Source organism: Pseudochaenichthys georgianus, chromosome 23, assembly GCF_902827115.2.
Source record: "Pseudochaenichthys georgianus chromosome 23, fPseGeo1.2, whole genome shotgun sequence".
In the NCBI taxonomy this organism is placed as follows: domain Eukaryota; kingdom Metazoa; phylum Chordata; class Actinopteri; order Perciformes; family Channichthyidae; genus Pseudochaenichthys; species Pseudochaenichthys georgianus.
This window is the reverse complement of record NC_047525.1, coordinates 7,670,705-7,695,216: the sequence shown is the minus strand read 5'-3', so window position 1 is coordinate 7,695,216 and position 24,512 is coordinate 7,670,705. Positions and strand designations below refer to the sequence as shown.

Sequence of the window (24,512 nt, the reverse complement as noted above, 5' to 3'; positions counted from 1 at the left end):
ATAAGGCGAAAGAGTGGGAAATGATGGCTCCCACGTGGGGTTTTATCTTTTAATGTATTTTCTGCAAATGTCTAAATGTTGGTGCCATTGAATGCGTCTCTGCTTTCTTTAAGTGTCGGCACATTTGACTCAGAAACAGCACATCGCCAGCTCAAAAGCATTACCATTTCTTCCCCTAGACCCGGTGATTAACTGCACGCTCGAGGCAAATTGTCTCGTTATATGATCTAATGGGAAGAAAACAAACCCAAAAGAAAACACACATTTCTTTTGTTTAGGGAAGACGCTTTGAAAAGAAGGCTCATTCAAAAAGACCTCCTCAGATCTCAATGCGAAGCAGCTTAGGAGGGGAAAGAACATGATGATTTTGAACATAGCAATAAATAGGAGCAAACTGCACCTGACTACCTGAGACTGATTGTAAGTAGATGTGAGTGAATAATTTGTGTAAACAGTTTGTTGTTCTCCTTTCTACACTCACTTTCTATGGTACAAAGACAAGCAGTTAGGTTGATTTGAGAGGCTAAATTGCCGGTTACTACAGTGTGTTTCGATATATGTCCGCCCTTTGATTTATTGACTATCTTTCAAAAGTGCATCGCCCAATGTGAGTTGGGACCGGCTGTGTGTGTGGCTGGGTATTGTGTTCAAATACACTGAACAAAAATATAAACGCAACACTTTTTGTTTTTGCTCCCATTTTTCATGATGAACTCAAAGATCTAAAACATTTTCTATATACACAAAATAACCATTTCTCTCAATGCACCTGTGTTCGTCGTGCATAACATACGCCTGCCCATACCATAACTCCACCACTACCATGGGCCACTCGATTCACAACATTCCCCTAACCCTAACCCTACCCCTCACACCAGATACTGACTGGTTTTCGGACCCCCCCCCCCCAATAAAGCAAAACTGCACGTTTCAGAGTGGCCTTTTATTGTGGCCAGCCTAATGCACACCTATGCAATAATCATGCTGTCTAATCAGCATCTTGATATGCCACACCTGTGAGGTGGGATGGATTATCTCGGTAAAGGAGAAGTGCTCACGATCACACATTTTTTCAGATTTGTGAACAATATTTGAGAGAAATGGTTATTTTGTGTATATAGAAAATGTTTTAGATCTTTGAGTTCATCTCATGAAAAATGGGAGCAAAAACAAAAGTGTCGCGTTTATATTTTTGTTCAGTGTAATAATGTCCATAATTGTACAACTTAAATAGAAATAGTTCCCAGTACCAATCATCTCCAAGTTTTTGTTGCAGGATTTGTAAATGTAGACTGACTGAGAGGTGTGTAAGCTCAGCTCCCTGTTTCATTTAAGAAAACCCAAGGACAGACAATTAACAAAAGACACAACAAAAACATCCCTGCTGGAACTGAAATTATGACTGTGAGCACTTTCACAAACACCACATTTTGTTTTGACATTTTCCTCCAGTTGTCCTCTACTTGTCTAATAAAATAGCAAAAGTGTCTGGAAAGCTTTGGAATCAATCTGTAGAAGCAGCCGCCAAGTCAAAGTAAAAATAGCCCACCTCATCAGTGCTAGAAAACAGGGCTTAAGTACAGAATAATAGCAACTATAATTCACCTGGAAGTGATGCATCTGGGAAGAATCCCACACAGGATTTGTTAAAAGCCGATCTACTGATGCTCATTTATAACTGATAATGGGATAATAAATCCACAGCTGTTTTTTCTGTAGCATCTAATAACAATACAGTGTGCTAGGCTGTCAGCTAGCTGTGTGTGTGTGTGTGTGTGTGTGTGTGTGTGTGTGTGTGTGTGTGTGTGTGTGTGTGTGTGTGTGTGTGTGTGTGTGTGTGTGTGTGTGTGTGTGTGTGTGAGAGAGAGACCTGAAGACAGCTGGCAATCTGGCCTCTGTTCAGTATAAAGGGGAGGGGGCTGGCTCAGAAGTGTAAGGTGTGTTTGTGTGTAGACGTGTGCGTCTCTGTGCCTGAGTGATGTATGTTAGTGTGTGCTGAAAACACTTTCAAACAGTTCATTACCCGAGCAGTTGGAAAGCCATTTGACAAACAGGGTAAGGGCTGTTAATAAGATTACATCTCTCGGCACCCCACCATCAAGAAGGAACCCCCAGTGGCACACACGCTTACACACAAACATACACTTATTTTTATCAGTTTAAGATGCAGCTGGTTAATTAAACCAACGTTCTTTTTCTAACAGAACCAAAGTGAATTGTTGTTTTGTCTCCCTCTGTGTATTCCACTTTCACTGATTTGACCAATTTCCACCTGCTTCCACTAGAAGTCTCATCTATAAGAGCACTGCTTTAGTAATCAGTGGGTTGGTGTGTGTGTGTGTGTGTGTGTGTGTGTGTGTGTGTGTGTGTGTGTGTGTGTGTGTGTGTGTGTGTGTGTGCGCTTCAACATGCTTCCGTGGTGTGCTTTTCTATTAAGTTTGAATAAGCCACCCTCCTCCCTTTCCTTGTATACAAAGAATATTAAGTTAATTTATGATGCAGCATAGGCTAGACAGTTATGTATAAGAAAACAAAGGGAGAGTGGGAGGAAGAAGACAAAGACAGAGAGAAAAGAGAAGAAAACAAAGAAAGACAAGAATCAGCACAATTTATGCCCCCTCATTTCCGACGTGTACAATATTAAGGCCATTAGAGGCTGCTTCTGTCAGCGCGTTTGGAACAACACGTTAGTTAGTTAGTGGGGGAGGGATGGGGGGAGGATGGGAGACTGTGGAAGGACCTCTCTATCATGACCTGCCTGAGTTTATCAGAGCTGCAAACTATTGTTACTTAAAGGAATAGTGGAAATTGAACCCCAAATAGTTTCATTTTAACTTATATACAAGCATAATTACGTACCAAAACAATCACACCTGAATCCGGTTCAGTAAGCGACGATGGTGAAAATATTGAGCCAGACGATGGACCATTACGTCCTTATTTGTCCGAGCCCGAGGTGATGGAGTTAGTTCACGGCATGGGCAATGGCGAGGATGACCAGGACCAGGCGCCAGATGATGCACCCCTACGCACAAATAATCTTGACTGGTAGGTCCCTAAGCATAGCTCACCCTAGGCGCTATATTATATATTGCAAAAGTTGGCATGCATGCACTGTAGGCCTATGGCTATGCGCGAGGATGACTGCATGTAGGGTACATTTCATAACATACCAGGGTCAGGTTCACATAAATTATCTTGTCACATTTATTATTGTATATGTAACAGCCTTATGGGCATTAATTACATGAATACATTTAAATGAATTGTATACTAGCATGATATACAGCTAGAGCCAATCGGTCTTTTGACGTAGTAGGGTCCTAATCCTAGGCTAGCCAGGCTGCCTGTCAAGTGTAGGCTGTACTCACAGTACTGTTAGTCTATCATGTCTATATGATGACTGTAGTGTACACATTCGACACTGTGTACCGGATTATCGGATGACGAGGCCTCCGGTCGCCTAATCGACAGGCAATAAATGGCATTGTACACAATGGTACAGGCTAACGATGCATTAAATCAGCCAGAAAACATAATAACATACTCACTTCTTATGTATTCCACTTTCAATTTGAGCTAGAGACAGAGGAATCTCCAAACAATCGTCAGTAAAATGACGGGAGCACACGACTGCCGAAGTACTCGTCAGATTCGGCTCCGTGAAGTTTGCCCGTGTTATCTGAACAAATTTCACCCACTCACCCCGCATGCGTCGAAACGCCATTCTCTGCATTTGCTGTCGCACTACAGCCATACAAAACACATCTATTCACCATAATAAAGGTCGGCTATTCACATGAAAATTCTATTGAATGTCCGCCATTGTCCTTTGTTTTCGTCATCAGCCGAAGATTCCCGACGATTCCCGAAGTATTTCGTTTCATTGAGAGGGCGTGGTCGGGAGCAGTAAAATTGAAAATAAAATGAAACTAGGCGCATGAAATTAAAAAAAATTGTTTATTATGCTTATTTTTAATAAAAATACATAAGTTAAACCCAAAATTCGCGGATTTCCACTATCCCTTTAAATTACTTAAAAACCCACAAAAATGCTTTTCATTTTCTTCTTTTGTATGAAATGTAAGTACATTTTTCTCTCTGTGTATTCTACATTTGTTTGCCATTAAGATGTTTTCTCTTGATATTTTAAATGTGTTCTCCTGTTATCATAATGTACTTGTGTAATTTAGAAGGTGCTTTATAATTTGTATATCAGATAGAACCAAGACGTGTTGCTGATATAACAGTAAGATACATGTTCATGGCATCAAAAGAACAGGGAGCTTTACCATAATGTTGTAACAATGCTTAAGTAGTCATTCTGACATATAAATGATATTTCCAAATGAGCCTGGTTAATGTGGATTTACTCGCAATCTATGAATCCTTATTTTTCAATTTGCTCGCCTCCTCCAGTCTTTCACACTCCAAAGCAGTGCATCCGTCTCTCATCTGGTAATGAGGAGAGGTCTGCAGAGACGGAGACTAAAGCTTCATCAGCAAAGACCAGTTCCATCATGCTGTGCCACAACACACACACACACACACACACACACACACACACACACACACACACACACACACACACACACACACACACACACACACACACACACACACACACACACACACACACACACACACACACACACACACACACACACACACACACACACACACACACACACACACACACACACACACACACACACACACACACACACACACACACACACACACTACATCAGCAAACACACAGAGCATGGATAGACAGGCTTCATCAGCAAAGACCATCATCATAGGACCTCCTGTGCATGCACAGAGAGAAAGCAAAGGGGGGGGGGGGGGGGCTGGATAAAGAAGGGAGGAGTGAGAAAAACAATTCAGTAGAGGTGGTGGTTGGAGATGGGAAAGGAAAATGAATAAAAGGGACTGAGAAAGGAAGAGAGAGATAAAGGGAGAGACACGAGGTGACAGGAAGGGAGGCAGGAGCTGAGCGGAGTGACAGTGTTCCGAAGCCAGGCCTAAACACAGTTTTATCTGTTGACACCCACTACCTTCCTGACACGGCCGTCAACTGTACTTATTACCACATTCTCTGTAGATACACCAGCCTGTCACCTCCACACACACACCAAACCAAAGGCAGTTTGTTTGCTGGTGCACACACACCGGATCTTAGAGACACACATAGGCTGGGGAGGTACACTCAGTACACAAGGTGTACAATTCACACATGTACAGCCGAACATTGCAGTAATTTCCAGCAGCATACAGGTGGGTGAACTCTGGGGCATCACTGCAGTGAGTCTGACAGCCTGGTGTTTAGCCTAGCTACGGCTAAGGAGCTTGTGAGTTAGCTAGGATGTTATGACAGCCCGGCAACCTGCCTACACGGGTCACTGGGCAAAGCAGAGATACACCGTATGTGTTTGTGTGTTGTCATGTCAAAGAAAACCTAGAAAAAATACCCTACATTTTGCGCAGACATAGAATAAATGTAGATACATTTACTTACATTCAATTTTCTATGGGACATACTCGTGTACAGTAACAACAAGCTTGGTACTGGTGTGATGAAAACAAAAAAATATTGAGGCCCATTTTCGATTGATCCTATATTTAGCAACCTAAGAACCAGTCAGTTCTTATGTGTATTTGATTGGACACAACTAGTACTAGTCGATTAGTCAACCAACAGAAAAGTAACAACTGATAACTTTGCATTACATTCGCCGAGCAGAATTGAACAGAACTGAAAACAACATGCAACATTACATTGGCAGTGACTTGCTAATCAAGGAGTGGTAGCAAACCAAATCCAATCAAACAATATGTGAATGGATTTCAAATGTCAGTGACAGCTAATTATTTTTGATCTCTATTTTAGGTTTCAGTTTATGTTACCAAGCAAAATAAACTATCTCTAAAGGCTGAAGTGGACTGTTGCCAGGCAACACTACGACTTTTGAAAGTTTGTCGTATTTGTTTTCTTTGTAACTTATGGCTTTAAAAAAAGACTCATCTCATCTCTGCTTTTGTCAAGAAAATAGTAATCATCAAAGGAGAGTGAGATAGAGAGAAGGCCACATAGGACAGTGAGAGGAGATCAATGGAGACAAGGTTGAGGGCTCAGCCAACACACACACACACACACACACACACACACACACACACACACACACACACACACACACACACACACACACACACACACACACACACACACACACACACACACACACACACACACACACACACACACACACACACACACACACACACACACACACACACACACACACACACACACACACACACACACACACGTGACATCTGCAGAATCGGACTGAGGCCCTGAACTGTTTCTGAGCAGATGGTCTGTGTGTGTCCACTTGTGTGTTAGTGTTTAGGTGTGTGTGTGTGTGTGTGACCTTGACCCACAAGCCAATCGCTGCCAAATTTCTGAATGAGAGACAAGAGAGCGCCATAGGACCTTACGATAAACACTCACACACACGTGAGTTTTTTAACACTGTACCAACAACAGAAACCTCAACAATTGACATACAGTAGTTTTCCAGAGAGGTACTGTATACGCTTTCAGGCACAAGGTGGCACTGTTTCCCTATGCTTCTAAGCAATATAGGAGAGAGAGAGTGTGTGTGTGTGTGTGTGTGTGTGTGTGTGTGTGTGTGTGTGTGTGTGTGTGTGTGTGTGTGTGTGTGTGTGTGTGTGTGTGTGTGTGTGTGTGTGTGTGTGTGTGTGTTCATGAGTTCTGCAGTGCTGGTTACCAGGCCTTTCTTAGTTTTAACTGAGATCAATGGTTATTACTGTGCCCTTGTCCAGGTCTTTCCCTTTCCCATACAAGCACTCAGATGCAGACGAAAGCAGAAGCAGACAGACACATAGGGAACAAAAAAGAACATGGGTGCACAGGTAAGCGTCAGTAATCTTTCTCAAAGCAGATTTCCTGCTGTGATCACTTCCTTTCCTCATGTTGCGGTATTTTCTCTTGAGGTGGTAATAAAACACTGATAAATTGTCTAGTTTTAGTCTTTCTTCCTCAGCCTTCCTTTAACTGCTGATTTGTTGTTGGCCAATGTTAGTGCACAACAAGACTGGTATCAGCACCGGGAGTATTTATTTAAATTCCTATGAGATATAGAGGATCCATTCCAGTTGCAAAATGGGATGGTGGTTGCTTATATTGTAAGTTGTTTAACCATTTTGAGTTCAAAAAGCTCATATAAGGCGTAGATATCGTTTTTAGGACCAATGAACTCACCAAGTAGTATGAACACATCAGTAAGCCCTTTCCAATGTAAATATTGTAGACGGGTCGACATTAATCCTTTATTCATTCCAAACAGTCCAGTCAGGGGAAGCCTATAAACAAAACTTTTTTGGAAGCAAAAAATGCATAATTTTATCTATTTCATACTTAGTCAAACAGGCTGAATGGTCACTTCTACTGACAGGTGTGTGCCACGGAGCACACTTTATCAATATTCATGCCCTGAACATGAATATGGTGATTTCAAAATGCTGATTGGCTTGGCTGAGAGTGTGCGTGGATAAGAGAAGGGGAGACGTATCACATGTGTGTGTGTTGGTGTGTCTTGGAGCCAAAGGCCGGCCAATCCAAAAAGCCATGAATGTGTAAACAATGCACTCTGCAATTCCCAATCAACACCTCCACACCGCCCACGCCTCGTAATCAGAGAGCGGGAGAAAGAACGAAAAAGACAGAAAAGCCATCACTGGCATTTCTCCATAATCAAAGTTGACAGAGGGTAGAAATAATATGCTAATCAATGGTCCTCCACATCCAGTACACTTCAGGTAATTTCAGTTGACTTCTTTCTTTTCTGTTCCTGGAACTTGGCGCGCAATACCGAAATATTACAAAACAATGGCAATGTCCAAACACAGACAGCCTATCACGTCAAACATGTCACACACTCAACAAGATTCTAACAACTGTGAAAGGAAGCTAATTAACCCTGCATCCCAACAAGGCAGGCATGGTTAGGACTGAGGTTAGGAAAGGTAGCAGAGAGTTGGGTTGCTGTCTTAACTTGAAGAAAGACGATGGACCAGAAATTGAGAAACAAACCAAAAAAAACTTGATTTTCCTTCTCCAAACACACATCTTGGCTTTCAGGAGGTCACAGAAGAAGCATATCACGGACAAAACGCTGTATTTCAGAACAATTTAAAGTTAGTTTTCCAACAAAGCAAGTTTGCAATGGGAGCCAGAGCCTTTTCTTATCAAGCTCCACCTTTGTGGAATCAGCTTCCAGTTTGTGTTCGGGCGGGAGACTATCGGTTTTTAAGAGCACGCTAAAGACTTTCCTTTTTGACAAAGCTTAGAGTTGATAAGAGAATCTAATAAGAGTGCATTGACGTAGACACGTTGTGCCTCTTCACCTATAGGTCCTAGTTCTTACTCTCTTCCCTCACTGATGGTATAGATGTAATTTGGTTGTGTGTGTACGGTGGAAGCAGGGAGAGGCATATATACGTGCCTTGATCCCTGCCGAGTCGACGCACAACTGTTGATTGGTGTCAGTGCCAGAAAAACGTTTTAGGAGCAATGCGCTCATGGTATAGATGTGGCGCATACATCTTGGTTCCTACTCTTTTCCCTCACCCTGGCCTATCCTAAGGGAGTGCATGTACGTGGACAAGTTATGCCTCTCCACCTCTGTTCCTTACTTCTTACTTGCTACCCCTTTCCCTCACCCTTTCCTAAGGGAGTCCATGCACGTAGGCACGTTGGTTTTGCTGCTATAGGCTTAGACTGTCGGAGGACACCTTACTTCTTCCTTCTGTCTGTCTGTACCTGTGTACTCTCATGTTCAGAATAACCCAGCTTCCCCCACATTTCTTTTTGGTGTCTATCTACACCGGGATCCTGAGTCGTGGCTGATCATGTCGCTGCGGTCCTGGATCCTGAGTCATGTGTCCTGGATCCTGCCTCCTGAGTCCTGGATCTGGAGTCATGGATCCTGAGTCCTGGATCCTTAGTCCTGTGTCCTGGATCTGAGTCCTGGACTTCGAGTCGTGGCTGAACCTGTCTCTGCGGTCCTGCCAGACTCTCAGCATACTACTTCCCTGATGGCTCCCACAGGATTGTTGACATCCTCGTGGATCCATCTTCTTATTATAGACACATGCATTTCCAAACATTTGGTCTACCTATGCTGTAAATATTTGCAAGAATATTATTATCTTGGGCTTCAAGGGTCAGTGCTGTGATATCAGAGGCTTGATCACCATGACAACAGCAAGCCTCAAGGGAAAACAGCAAGCACTTATTAGGAATTGATATGACATTTAATGATACCAGCTACTCCAGGCCAAGGTTAATACTCTTTATAAACGTATAGTGGCAGAATCTGAGTGTATGTAAGAGGTTTCTATTGGATACGTATTCCTGCTCTGTGCAAGCTGATCTGTGGCTGACCCTGGTAAGAAGTGTTTTTATACCTGGCAAAGTCAAGGTCAGCCTCCCTGGACATGGTGATGTTGGTGAGGTTCTGCTGGAGGACGAAGATGTTCCGGCACATCTTCTTGATACCAGACTCGCTGATCCTCTTAAAGTACTGAGCCCCGTTGATGAGAATGCAGGAGATCAGATGGCCCAGACCTAGGGAGAGGAGAAAGGAAATAATGATGGTCAACACAGAAAAGAGAATAAACCACAAGAGAAGAAATGGGAGATTAGAGAAAGAGTAAGTCTTCTGCACGACATTTTAAAATTGGACTCAGTTTTTAATCTACGTATATCAATGTGTCGCAAATTAACTTTATATTTTGGCTTTCTACTAGGTGTTTAAAAAAACGTCTGGAATTGTATAAACCCCTTGAATTAAATCCTTTGTTTTAGCACCTGTGACTTTGGGCCAGATTTAAAAAAGGCCAAGTCTGTTTCAATCGGGTTGCAAGAAATGGACGGGGAGTGTTATATTCTAATGAGCCTGCATGTGAAAAAGAAAAGGCAGGCAAAACATTGAATCCCATGTTTTCTGATCTAAGCAGCCTATGACATCTACCACTCCATATGTACACAAGCACTACAAAAAGAGATTTGATATGTCCCCTTTACAAATGCAGAATGATGGAATTTCTCAGGCAGCTTGTTATACTTCACCCAAGGTGTGTGCTGACCTTCAAAGATGTACTGGAACTTGTGCTGCTGGAGGGCGGCCCCCATGGTCTCCTCCACGGCTGAGATGTCCTTGTTCAGTTTCACCACCAGCGGGTCATAGTCCATGCTCTCCACATTAGCCACGATGGCATAATTGCCTTGCTTTGTCAGGGGGATCAGGTAATGGAAACAGTGCACCCTGGATTGGGACGTGGGAGGAGAGTGAGATTGATGGGCAGAAAAGAGGGAGAGAGAAGAGAATTAGATGTTTGACTTTGTTCTCTTTGCATTTTGCTATAATTTCCAAGTGGCCACCAAACTCTGTCACAGTACTGTTGATATGTTGAGAACAAGTATGAGTATGAGGTGTAAAAGAATATTGGTATTTTAGGGAAAAGGATAAAAAAAGGCTATACTTTTAAAGCAAACCTGGTCATGATTTGACAAGTCTTTGGCAACTGTATTCGTCAATGCAAAGAAAAGAAAGTGAGAATGCACAAGGTGTATTATTATCTATCTTTAGAGTTAAACAAAGTTAGTATGCATACTTCAAGTGTACTATCTTCTTAAACCCCACTTGTACTACTATAACCTATTTAATTCAAACAAAAAGGTAGCATGTTAAAAGTACTCATATAAAACATCAGAAGCATTATTATTAATCTACCACTTCATCACAGCTGTATACTGTTTAGTCAAAACATCAGATTATTTAGGGGTAATCTGCGGAGAAAATTCCAAATACAGATAATAAACTGTTTTGAGGTATGAGTACTTCAACATCTAGTACATTTACAGAATAAAGCCTACAAAAAAATGTTCACTTATAGAGATTTCTGTGAGTCTCCTCATACTGTTTTGTGAGGTCCCTGTCAAAGAATTACGCCAAATAGTGCATAAAGAAGCTAATCTGTCAGCGTAAAATACTTAATTTTAAACATTTGTAATACCTTACTACTGTATCTTGTTTTTGTAGATGTTGTACAGTACAAACACAGATGCCCAAAACAGGGCTAATTTAATTTTCCAAGAGGCCAAAATTCCAATAATTTCAAATATTTCTTTTTTTAAATAAACAGCCTTGAAAGAAAAAATGTCTCAGTGTTGCCCGTAAAGCTCATGTTAATATCTTTAACATTAATTTAAGGACTGTAATAGGTAAGCATGCTACACCTCTCTGTCTGTCCTTTTACACACCTACATCTTAGTCTGAGGTCCTTCTGGTCCATAGAAGGCTAATTTCTGACTAGCCTTAAGAAGTCAATACTCTTATAATTCCATCACCACAGTGCCCATGGCAGGAGATACTACAATGATATGGGTGAATGTATCTTCCCCTAAGGCTGAGCCAACTACTACACCACATTTTGAATGCCTCCATATCACTCCCTTCTTTTATTCAATCATTTCTCACACTTAGCTACTGTATCTCCCTTCTTTACCCCCCGCCATCCACCCTCATCTCTCCCCCATCTCCTCATCCCCTCCTGCTCTTCCTCATGGCTTCATTTAGCTGCTACCACTATCAGGGGAAATTCACCAGATAGGGAGAGTCAATGGAGTGTAGCATATAGCTAGACATCAGCCGCAGGGAGGGTTTTCTACTGCAATCATAAACAATACTGCACAAGCTATATGATGGTCTATTGGGAAATAGTGGTACGTGGAGTGATGGAGAAAAGAGGAGAGAAATTATGGACTATTAGTGTTTAAGGGTGGGAGGAAGTATATGATGTGGTAAATTAACTTGGATACTAACACTCACACGAACACATACATTCCTGAGCGTGCTCATTTATGGCAGTTAGCCACTGATTTTTTCCTTTTGATTTAATGACATATCCACTAAGCTTGTGCAGTTTGATCATGGTAACTGGAGGGCAAATGATTTAAAGGCATCATGTGTTCGGTATAGCTGGGAAACAACACAAAGGAACGATATCAGGGAACTGATTCCACATGTTTTTGGGATGAAAAGGAGAGTAAGGTACAACAAACTGGAAAAAACATGGACGCTGCATAGAAAACGAGTCTTCTCATTGCGTGTAAACAACATGTTAGCTGCTTCCAAGTGGTTGTTTGGACGTGATTGGGTCATAGTATGTCTTCAACGGGAAACAAGAGCATGATAACATAACTACAAATAAAAATGTGTTTTCATGTCTGCAATTTCTGTCAAGTGTGGATGAGATTCTCCTGCATACCTGACCTCCAGGTGCAACACCAGGAGGCAGCGGTCTGCGATGTCCTGGAAGCCCCTGGACAGATCACTGAGGGTCTGCAGAATCTGCTCTCGGCTCCTTTCACTCTCACCTACCGCCTGGCTGTCTGCTGAGCATGGAGACGCACCTGGATGGACACGAGTAACAGGAAGACACGATTAACAAACACAGTCTTACCAATTCGGGGTAGTAGTGACACCAAGATTCATGCTTTAACCAAAGGAACTATCATGCTTACTGTCCGGATGCTGCTTTAGAGAAGATGCTATATTGGACCCTGACCTCCGTGCCCACACACATGTCAGATCATATTGACAGAATTCGATACTGAAAAATGACACCAGGTCATACAGCATACACAACAACCCAACATGTGCTAATCTTCACTTCCCTTCAGCAGTCCTTCAGCAACTTTCTTCACACCACTTGTGCTGAGACAGCAGGAGCATGTGTCAGTGCACTGCATTGTAAACCACACAAAAGACCTGTGTGTGTGTGTGTGTGTGTGTGTGTGTGTGTGTGTGTGTGTGTGTGTGTGTGTGTGTGTGTGTGTGTGTGTGTGTGTGTGTGTGTGTGTGTGTGTGTGTGTGTGTGTGTGTGGAAAGAGAGCCAGAGATCACAGAGGCATGATGTGTATATAAATGCAGCCTGGTGTAGATCAATGGCTATAAATTAGCAAGGGGAGGAAAGGGAGAGAAATTGGCCCTGTCAGTCATATTTAGGTCTATTTGGTCAATGAGGCGAGTGTGTGTGTGTGTGTGTGTGTGTGTGTGTGTGTGTGTGTGTGTGTGTGTGTGTGTGTGTGTGTGTGTGTGTGTGTGTGTGTGTGTGTGTGTGTGTACGAAGAGTGACTGTTGTGCAGTAGAATGCAGGGGTCTACGATCGATGTGCCGCAGTCAAAGCCAGCTCCCCAGTTACTCTTCCTGCCCTTCTGAAGGTCACAAATGCCTTCACGCAGGCACAGAGTCTGAACTGAGGCCGACATGACCCGTTCATTTGTCTTCCTTATTAATGACTTTTGACTGATGTTCCTAAAAATAGATAGGGAGTGAGATGTTGTGGAGTATTCCACTCCACAATTGTTGGATTATTAGCTCTGGTTTTTGTTTCAGATGGATTTGTTTGTCAGCAGGGATACGGGAACAAGAACTGACATTATTTTCATGCAACTTGGTGGACAAAATACAGATGTATATTTCAATGGGGAATAGCTTTGCATATCCCCCCCATATTACACTCTTAACTTCCTTAATATGGCCAATATACTGTCTTACAAAGGTTGTGGCTGTCTCAGCTTTAAAGGTGAAGTAAAAAGTATCCTCCCATCAAAAACAATCTAATGCAAATGGTTTTGTACCAAAGAATCTCCACTTTACAAGCATGCTCACTTTATGCTTATACAGTACCATGCAGTACAATAGTGCTTTTTTCAATTTGACTGGTAAGAGGTTAAGTTTAAGACCGTTCTGTGTTCAGGCATTTCTACACTATTCAATAAAACCTTTCCATGGTGAATGCTTTCGTGAATGCTTTCATGTTTGCATATGTTGTATGTGCTGGTGAAAATGTCCGCATTACAGTTATATTAAATTAACCCCTGATAAGAGGAGAGACCATTGGCTTATGCAAACAGCAGTGAGGTAGATGCCATGACCATCCAATCAGCAAAGCAAACACACACAGTGATGGGAAGTGACATCACTCTGACAGCTACTCCTATGGCCTGTGTGTTTAACGCCCATAGATAAAGGCTGGAGATGTGACTTCTTATCCAAGGTGTGCATGTGCTATATGAACATACTGGATGGAGGAACTTACTTGCTAATTAACTGTCTTCTTGAGTAAAGCTCTTGATGGTCTGTGTGTGTGTGTGTGCGTCTAACGCTGTAGGCGTATAATCAGTCTAAAATGCTGTTAATCAGATAACATGAACCAGTGTGAGCGCAAAGCTATGACTGACTTATCTAAAGGACACATACTCTCTGTGTTTGGTTGTCTGTCTGGGTGTGTTGAGAAAAGGCCAAATAACAGATATTAACCGTATTAACCGATTTCTCCTCTAGTGACTGTCTCCTCCAGCAACAGTGCCATGGATTAGATCTATAGGTTGGCAATTTCAATAATAATCTGGCTAAATGAGCCACAGGAACAACAAACATGATTGGTCTTACAGAAACAATCCACAGTGATTTCTCCAGGGAGCGGGGCATAATGACATTAATAGACTTCATTAGATTGTATTTAGCGGATGTTGTTTATTCACAATAATCATCTTATCAGATCATTTATAGAAACAGAATGCAGCTATGAAACACAATACAGCAAATCAAATTAAAAGTCACAATTACAAGAATAGTACCTATGCAGCTGAGTAACCTGAACCCCTCATTAAGTGATCTAGACTTTGTTCATGTTTATTATTAGAAGGAGAAATGACAAAAACAAAAAGTGATTGATAGAACTAGCACCAGACAAAAGGCACATGTCTATCCGGTGAAGTCCACTCTGCTCTGTGTCTCTTCCCTTCCCTTGGCTTGTTGTTGTGTTGTGAGTGTGAGAAAGCGAGAGCATTTTCCTGCCTGTGGGAGTGTTTTCGCTCCAAAATGGGGTGTATGTGCACATAGAGGAGAGTGGGAAAGTGACTGGAAGGCTTCTGTTTCCTCTCATGTGCATTCCACTCACTCACTTTGGCAGCAGAAAGGCAAAAAAGGGCTTGCTGTGGCACACACTGCTGGAGGCCTCTCCAGGGGGTGTTTGGGAAACACACACACGGCCAAAAAACACACGCACACAGACACACCGAAGCAGACCCCAGTATGCGCTGCTTTGATGATGCGAGGGAGGCGTCGCAGCATGGGGGGCACCATTAGAGTCAGGGACAGATGGGCAAAAGGAGACGACTCATTGGTCCTGACTGACAACTTTCTTGCTCTTTTTTTTTATTTCCCTGCTGATCAAGTGCGAGGATATGTTTGTGTGTGTCGCATATCTGTTTAGGCCCTCGTGTGTAGGTATGCATGTGTGTATGTGTGGAGTGCTTATCCAATTATTTTCGAATCCCATCTAAGATGGGACATCTGTTGCTTGCCATCTGCAGAAGATGAGGGTGGCAGACATTAAGCGAGAACATCAGTGATGGAAGTCACATTCTTACACACATTCAGCATGCAGATGCATATGCAAAAGGTCAGTTCACACTTTGATCTGTGTGCTATTAAGGGGATAAAGAATACATTAAGTTACAACAAAACAACATCTAATGCATTGACGAATACAGTTGCCAAAGACTTGTCAAATCATGACCAGGTTTGCTTTAAAAGTATAGCCTGCCTTAAAGGGAATCATGAGAAACGGAAAAAGATAAGCAAAAGACAGTATCCTGCAGTGGTGATGAATGATTCATAAATGACTGAGTAGGGCAAGTAAGGGCAGTTATTAATAATTGTGCTGCCTCTGGTAGAGGATGAACATCTGTATGTGGGGAACTGAACCTCTGTCCAGAGAGGTAGACAGAAAGCAAGGGGGACGAATAAGAAATCTGAGAATTGACAGATTGATTGGTTTTAATATCTTAAGGCCCCAAATTGCTTAATGGTGTCTAATGAGAGATAATCAAAATATGCTTGGCATTTTGGACAGAAATAGTTATAAAACCACCATGGATGAAACAAAAGACAATATTTCGAGTACTGAAGAAACAACACCGCTACCTCCCACTGCAGCTCTTCCCCCAGGCCTGTGCAGTGAATAAGAATGTGTTCTTAGTCAACTTGCCTTGTTAAATGGAGTCAAGAAAAACAATCATTGCTAAAGGGAAAGACGTACACTCACCATAGTCAAGGTTAAAAAAAAATATTTCCATAAGCCCTCAGCATGCAGCAGAGCAAACGCTGAAGAGAACAGAAGGAACCTTTCCCCACAAGAAGAACACATGGCTGTTTTCCAAAACCCCTGCAGAATAGGTTAGAGGCCCGTTTCTATCACACATTGGTCAGGCCTCCGACATGAACGCACACATTGGCACACGAGCACATTAAGTGGTTGTGGACAGCAAACAGTCGGCAGAAGGAAAAAGGCTGTCCACTAAGACTTCATGATCTTGTGTTTGAAAATGTAAACAAATCATTCACAGAAGTCCAAAAAAGGGGCTGTCATGGCTCCTCATGCATATGTGTTGTTGGGTAAATATTGTGTCACACACACACACACACACACACACACACACACACACACACACACACACACACACACACACACACACACACACACACACACACACACACACACACACACACACACACACACACACACACACACACACACACACACACACACACACACACACACACACACACAAATTGAGTTTTTATACTTCAGAGCTGAGTTTAACCACACATCTAAAAGGAATCAATAACATAGGAAGGTGACCAAACCAAATGTCCGCTGAAGAGATTACCCAGCCATGGAAATAATCTACCAGACCCTTATGACTTGTAGAAAGGAGACAACAAGAGCAGGAAAGATCAAGGAGAAAAGAAAAAAATGGAGAAAGTAAGAAATACAGAACAGGAAGAAGGAAATAAAAAGAAAGAATTAAGTAAGAAAGTCAGAAAGAGGACCGAAAGAAAGAGAAAAAAGGAGGGAGAAGAAAATGAGTTGTTCACACCTGACTGCTTCTGTAATATAAAATCCAATTTGGAGAGGCATAGACGTGAGGCGGGTGGGGGGGGGGTGAAGGATGAGATAACGCAGGGTCCTTTTCCCCTGCCGTACCCTTGTCCCATCTTACACAGTGCATGCTTATGTACGTACACACACACACACACACACACACACACACACACACACACACACACACACACACACACACACACACACACACACACACACACACACACACACACACACACACACACACACACACACACACACACACACACACACACACACACACACACACACACACACACACACACACACACAGTCCGTTATCAGCTCGGCAAACACTAAATAATGAACAATACGGAGGCTGTCCCAGCATGATAAGTGACTGCCCTATCCTTCCCATTAGTGCCACCCGCCAGAATTAATGATAATTATGTCACGTCCCTTCCCATACTTTTATTGAATTCTTATCTATGAATAGACGAAGAGAGCTAGCGTCAGAGTGAGAGGGAACGGAAGAATTTAAAAAGAGATAGTGACAAAGTCAAGGCCAAATAGGAATATCTAAAAATTCTCATTTAATTATTTTACAACTGAAAGAAAAGTTGCGATATGGGAGAGCAAAATAGCGCAAGTTCAATGAGCAATCAGAAGCTTGAGAGTTGTGATCCTCGCTGATAAGGCCTGAAGCCCCCCGTCTCCCTAAAGGAGAGGTGCAGCCTTTCTGAGTTCTGCCTGACGACCAACGCACTGCAGTGAACACGGCTCAGACTCTCCAGAGTGCCAGTGTAACACTACAGAGGAGAAAGAACTTTATACATACAGTAAATAAAAAAAAAAACTCTACAATATATATGTTGTATAAGTAAATGTTGTGATTGCTGAAGGCGAATGGACACTATGGTGATGTAAATACATATAAACGCTCAAATAAATACATCGTCTTGTCAACATTGATAATATGTGACCCATCCAAATCTAGAAATTCAGCTAGATGACATATATATTAAATATTGAACGAGGTTATTAGAAAGACATAAACAACACATTAAATAAACATGATTGTGATTACCAACACCTACATAGAAACTATATGTCGGTTACACACAGACACCTTAGTTTCTTCACTGATTAATGATACAGAAGAGCAGGGAATGCTTTGAGAGTCCTGATTAGAGAGGCATGTGTACACACACATTGGCAGAGGCAAAGCCAAGGATAACGAGTGTGTGTGTGGAGTGAGTGCTCTTTGACAACTCCAGTGGAGAATGTAATGAGTGTGATAATACACTCAAACAAGAACTTAATGAGGCACAGGTAAGACGTGTTGCTACTAAAGTCTTGCAGCTAAGGATGAGAAAACGTTGTGTACCCCTGACTGTGACCCTCCATAAAGCATCCAAACACTATTTTAATCTGCAGGGGGTTCTGATCAATAACTGCTTAATGACCAGAGAGACTTGTAGCAACCTCTCCCGGAAAGAAATGTCCATGATGTAATATTGCTCTGAACCATAGTAAAACAGTCAGTAAAGGATAAATGGTGTCTCTAAGGCTTCCCCAGGTGCTTCTAGGATTTACGTTTCACCATCATATTCCTGAAATCAATTGGGTGTGACGTGAAAACAAAACATAGTCTTTTCCTGAATAGCAACCATTTTGGCAGTTATGAAAGCCTCTCTGTCTGTGCCAAAGCGGAAAAACAAGGAACAGAGGAAAGAAAAACGACAGGACGGATAATCTAATTTTTGCTGCAATGCAACCATCCGACAAGCGGAATTCATTTATCAAAGACATTGTCAGTTTCTCAGTTTGCAGGGTAAACAACAACAGATGTCTGCGTGCGTGGGCGTCAGTGAGGCGGGTGCACACGCACATTTTACGAAGTTTTGACACTTTTAGAGTTATATAGTGAATACGATTGTGGTTTCGAGTAAACTGCGGAGAACATTATCATAAAGTGTTCCACTGTTTTTTAACAAAATATAGTTTTTGACAATAGACTTGAATAGTGTGTTTTTATAGCCACATTAAAGAGATATTAAAGGTGGGGTAGGTACTTTTGGAGAAACCAGCTCGAGTGCGCTAGAATTTGAAAATACACAGCCGGAACAAATCTGCCACTTCCTTACAGAGCCCCTCCTCCAACACACACGAACGCGCACATGACCAATGAGGGCACGAGGTAAGTTTGTGCGGTTTGTGCCCAGATGGAAGGCTGACAGGCAGGTAGGCCATCCAGTTATTTTAGCCAGGCCGGCTCAGATGATTGGTCGTGCTTTTTACAGTACTACGGCTTCCACAGATGAAATGTTTTAATGGATTTTTTGTCAAAGCACTTAATATATTCATTGCTATCGGGATGTTAAGAGCATTCCATGGAATATAACAAAAAGTGTATCTCGAGCCGGTTTCTCAAACTTACCTACCCCACCTTTAAGGATAAAAACAGGAGCGTATCATTATTACCATAGTGATGGAAACAGAAATGTCAATGTTGTAATTTCCCATGCTTTTTGTAATGGTTTACAGTACTGGTAGCTGCTTCCAGTGCAACACTAACAGTCAGCTCGCCCCCCTGCAGGGTCTGTGTGTCTCTCCCCACCCTGCAGGCTGACAGGGGGTCAGGCATGGACAGTAAAGGGTGCTTTAACCTCTTAACATAGTTCAGTAAACACATTGTAACCGGATAAGGTAAAGATAATCGTGTAATTTCACAGGTATTGGTCTCCACTACTAAATGTATTGTATTCTGATGTCCCGATTTGCTATAATAGCACTCGGCAACAATATGAATGACAATAATGACAATATGAAAAATATACTTCATCTTGTTAGATTGTCAAACTGCTTCAGAAAACCCCTCCCCTTGACAGGGATGCAAACTCATCAGGTATGAAAAAGGTGACAAGGATCCGAGCCCCCATCCGTGGGGTTGCCACGGAATATCGGCTTTAAAATGAGGAATAACAGATGATTTTAGCAGTCAGAACAACTAAAGCAGCAGTACTAATAATAACAGAAATGCCAAAGAGTCACATCTAATAAAATATATAAAAGCATTTATTTTAATTGTGGAGCAGTCAGTTTATAATTTTGGCAGCACTGTTGAGCATTTTGAAAATGTATTTTCATGCCTCTGCAAGGCTTAGTCTGTCTATCTGTATAGCCACTGGTGTAAAGTAACTAAGTTCATAAACTCAAGTACTATACTTGGGTACAATTTTGAGATACTTGTACTTTATTTATTTCAATGTTTTGCTACTGTGTTCTTCTTCTCCTCTATAGTTCAGAGGTAAATGATGTACTTTTCCTCCACTACATGTATTTAATACCTTTAGTTACTTCACAGATGTGGATGAATGATGTGAAATCTAATCAAGTGTTAAATCAGACTTTAGTTCCACCTGGAGTAAAGTCACAAGCTACCCTGCAGTATACAGAGTCATTCAAACTAGCTGCACCTTCACCAGCTTTGAGAACACTTTCACAATCAATCATTATAAAACATATCATATATATTATTCTGAAATGGACCAATCTGCACAACGACTACTTTTACTGTCGCTACTTTCACTATATTTTGATGAGAATACTTTTCGACTTTTACTTGAGGAACATTTTGAATGCAGGACTTTTACTGTAACAGAGTATTCCTACACTCTGGAACTTCTACTTTTACTCAAGTACAAGACCTGAGTACTTCTACTTTTACTCAAGAACAAGATCTGAGTACTTCTACTTTTACTCTAGTACAAGATCTGAGTGCTTCTACTTTTACTCAAGTACAAGATCTATACTTATACCACCTGTTTATAGCCTATGAAAAAAACTATTAGAAAACTAAGGCTAAAGCTATTTTCACACACAGTGACGTCACGAGCTACCCACAATGCAACACGCGCCATATATATATATATATATATATATATATATATAAATACGCCATTTTCCTGGAGGTGCAAATATCCTGGAAGTGCAAATATAAACAGCTAGCTAACGTAGCCAGGCAGAGCGCACTAGGTTTTTTTTCTGAATTAACGACCGAAGAAATCGCTGCATGTCTTCGGATTACATCTCTGGACTTGAGGGGTGTGCTTTAGGTCGTTACCAGCGTAAACTAGAGCTGTGTGGGTTGTCGGATTGCCTTTACAGACTGCCTGCAGATGTATGGAAAAACGACAGTGGTCTTCGTCGATTTTGGCTGCATCTACGTCTAATTTCTGGAAACACCAGGTGAATACCCCACTTGTCACAATAATATTATCATGCCATTGCATATATGTGGTATTTTAGAGTTGACTAGATATTGATTAAGGCAATAGACTATGATATTCAGTACAGGAAGCTTAGCAACACCTAGACCAGGGGTGTCAAACTCAAGGCCCGGTGGCCAAATCCGGCCCGCGACTTCATTTAATGCGGCCCCACAAGAGCTTGCAAAGAATATAATATGTTTATTATACGGTTACATGTCGATTTACAGAAGCACATTGCCCATAAACTACATTTCCTACAATGCATCTCAAATTTGACTTTTTCTCTCCGAATTTGACTTTTTTTCTTCAAAATATTCATTTTTTCTTAGAATTTGCCTTTTTCTCAGAATTAGATTTTTTTTAATCATTTGGTGACATTCTCACTGAAGAGACTTGCAAGGATTTGCCCTAGACTTCTGCTTTCAGACGTAGTTAATTATTAAGTTATTACCCTATCCGATAATAATCCAATGCAGAGGCAATAATGTGATATAATACATTATTTTATATATATTAAATATTTATATAGTCATAAAGTTACAACCGGCCCTTTGAGTGCAACCATAATGCTAACGTGGCCCGTGAAGAAATTGAGTTTGACACCCCTGACCTAGACGGTGTACGGCTGCTTGCACCTCGCGTAAAACGGCGGATACCGAAAGTACGGTGTCGTGCTCGGCCCAATACCCGTATGTGTGTGTGAAAGAATGCTAGTGAGCCAGCTCAACGATAATATTGCGACAGAAAAACTTTTCAGTGAACATCATGCTCTGCCGCTCCGACAGGGAGCTCTGCTCTGAACACCTGAACGGCCCGTTCTAACAGCATTTCACCAGCGGTCCAGTCTGTGCCACAGTGACTCCGGACCACAGTTAATATTAACGAACGCACCCGTAGGTAATGTAGCTGCTGAAGCTAGACCATCATCGCGGCCGCAGATTACTCCGGGTCCCAGAGCCCCCCCATACCCCACAAATATTTTTATTGCAGATCTACATGAATCACACACACGACCTATTTTGGATTCAAAACGGCGAATTTCGCCGAAAGGTGACAAGTTTGCATCCCTGCTTGAACCTTTCCAATGTCAGAATTGGGCAAACTGCTTCCGACCATTTGTGTAACTTTAGGAAATTACAATACCACCTTTGCACCCATTTCATAACAGCTTTCCCATCCAACTGCTTCCACATCCCAAATAATGCTTCCCTTACTTACTGGAGGTATGAGGCAGGTTGGTGAAGAAGGTCTTAAGGCGACCAGCGAGCCACTCCATGCTCTCGTGAAGGTTGGCCAGGGCCTTCAGGTCACTGACGTCCCGCAGGATCTCGTTCTGGGGGATTAATTTATCTCCCAGGTTCCCAGTCAGCACCTCAGACTCCTTGGCAAAAGCCGCCCTGAGGGATGCATAGATTGAGAGTGTATGTGAAGAAAGATATAGACGAAGAAACATTATTTACCTTCGCTCAAACAGCAATCTTTCTTTATGCAAAAATGACTGCAATCAAAAAAGGCAAAATATATGTCTGATAACTAAGAGGTATGAGAATGAAAAAACCCACATATAATCAGTGTTTTAAATTGTCAGAAAATTACCAGTTACAGGTTTCCTGTGTGTCTGTCTGCAGAGGTTGTGAGTGGCTTACATGAATGCTATAATAAAAGCCAATTTTCATGAAATAAAACATGATGCATTGCTGAATGGAATGGGTGTCCAAATGTATTCCATCATGTTCTGTTCTCATAAACAGTCATAAGACAGTGTGTTTATTTTAAAAGGGTGAAGGTTTTATAATAATCCCATCAGGTAGGAAGGAATTGGGGCCATGAACTGTACAGTGATGCACAAAAGGTTGAAGTAAATATATAAAACAGGACAGTGAGTAGAGAATTGTGTGGCTCTGGCTAAACAGGAGAAGCCGCTCTTAGTAAACAGTCGGTGGGAGAGAAAAACAACAGGTGATGGAGCACATTTAGAAGTGGAAGAGTAACAGATGGCAGAGATTTACAGGGTGGAAAAAAACAAAGACATAGATCAAAAGCCCCTTTTCACTTTATTTATAAGTTCTGGTGGTTTTGGCAGGATAATTGACTAATGACAAGAAAGATGGGGAGAGAGAGCGGGGAAGCTGGATAACTAAATCTCCACATCAGAGTGCTGTAAACACACAGCATGTGGACCGGCCTCCAGAGTCACCAGGATGCCCACAAGATCAAGATCCTTTGAGCAAAGAATAGGGTTGAAAACACATGGGACAGACAGACATATTATTTCACTTACATATAGGCAATTATATTATGAGGCTTTATTAACGCAGTGGTTTGCCAGTCGTGCAGAAGCTAATCCCCCTTTCATAGTGATGAAAACATCTTAAATCGAACAGCCTTATGGTCTCTTCCTGGCTAACTCTGAGCTCTCATACTGTGTGTATGTGTGTGTGAGTGTGTGTGCGTGTTTGTGTTTGAGAGAGAGAAGGAGGGAGTGCACACACAACAGATTGACTTTCTTTGGCCACATAACCAATTTATTTATTTACTTTACTATTCCGCTCCGATGAGCACCAGTGTTCCCTGAAGAGTGCGCACATTCAAAGGCAATTTCGATAAGACTGCCCCCCGCCCTCCACGCTTTCTGCTCTCCTTATATTTTCTTATTTGGTTCTTCCCCTCGTTTCCTTACTTCCCTCAGATAGAGGGTGTTTAAAAGAGCAATCATGACTTATTTTATGGGTGCATCTCAGTCAACAACAGAGGGTCCAATAATATGTGAATAGAGGAGTGAAGGCGGGGGGGTGGGAGGGATTAGTTGCGCGATTGCGCAAGTGTGGTGGTGTATGTCTTGTTTATGTGTGCTACTGTGTGCACTTGTTTGAGTATAGGTTTCTTAATAGGTAAAGGTGCACTCAGATGGATGTTTGGGCGTTTCTATGAAATAGCACATGTGTTTTCTGTGTGTATTTGTGAGTGTACCGAGTAAAGTCCTCTTCATCCTCTCTCTTCTGTCGTGTCTGTCTGGGTTGGGCCATGTTTGCCCAGTTGGGGAGGGACTGGAGCAGGCGACTGATGTCCTCGTCTTTAGACCAGGACGCACTGATGGTGAGCTTCTCTTCACACTGGACTACAGCCCTGAGGACATAAAGACATGTAGACATGTTAGAAATCACAGCATTTCTCTGCTTTTAGACAACATAATAAGATGCAACAGAT

The 24,512-nt window shown here is 42.0% G+C and overlaps 1 protein-coding gene across 1 annotated transcript in view; it reads right to left on the bottom strand.

Annotated features, from left to right (window-relative positions):
- exoc4 (exocyst complex component 4) overlaps window positions 1-24,512 on the bottom strand; it is a 118,378-nt gene that overhangs the window by 4,542 nt on the left and 89,324 nt on the right. The window contains exons 15-19 of the mRNA XM_034075291.2: window positions 24,276-24,431; window positions 22,524-22,702; window positions 12,364-12,508; window positions 10,180-10,358; window positions 9,499-9,658 (exon numbers count right to left, since the gene is read on the bottom strand). Coding sequence (XP_033931182.1) covers window positions 9,499-9,658; window positions 10,180-10,358; window positions 12,364-12,508; window positions 22,524-22,702; window positions 24,276-24,431 — 819 coding nt within the window. The remainder of the gene's footprint in view (window positions 1-9,498; window positions 9,659-10,179; window positions 10,359-12,363; window positions 12,509-22,523; window positions 22,703-24,275; window positions 24,432-24,512) is intronic.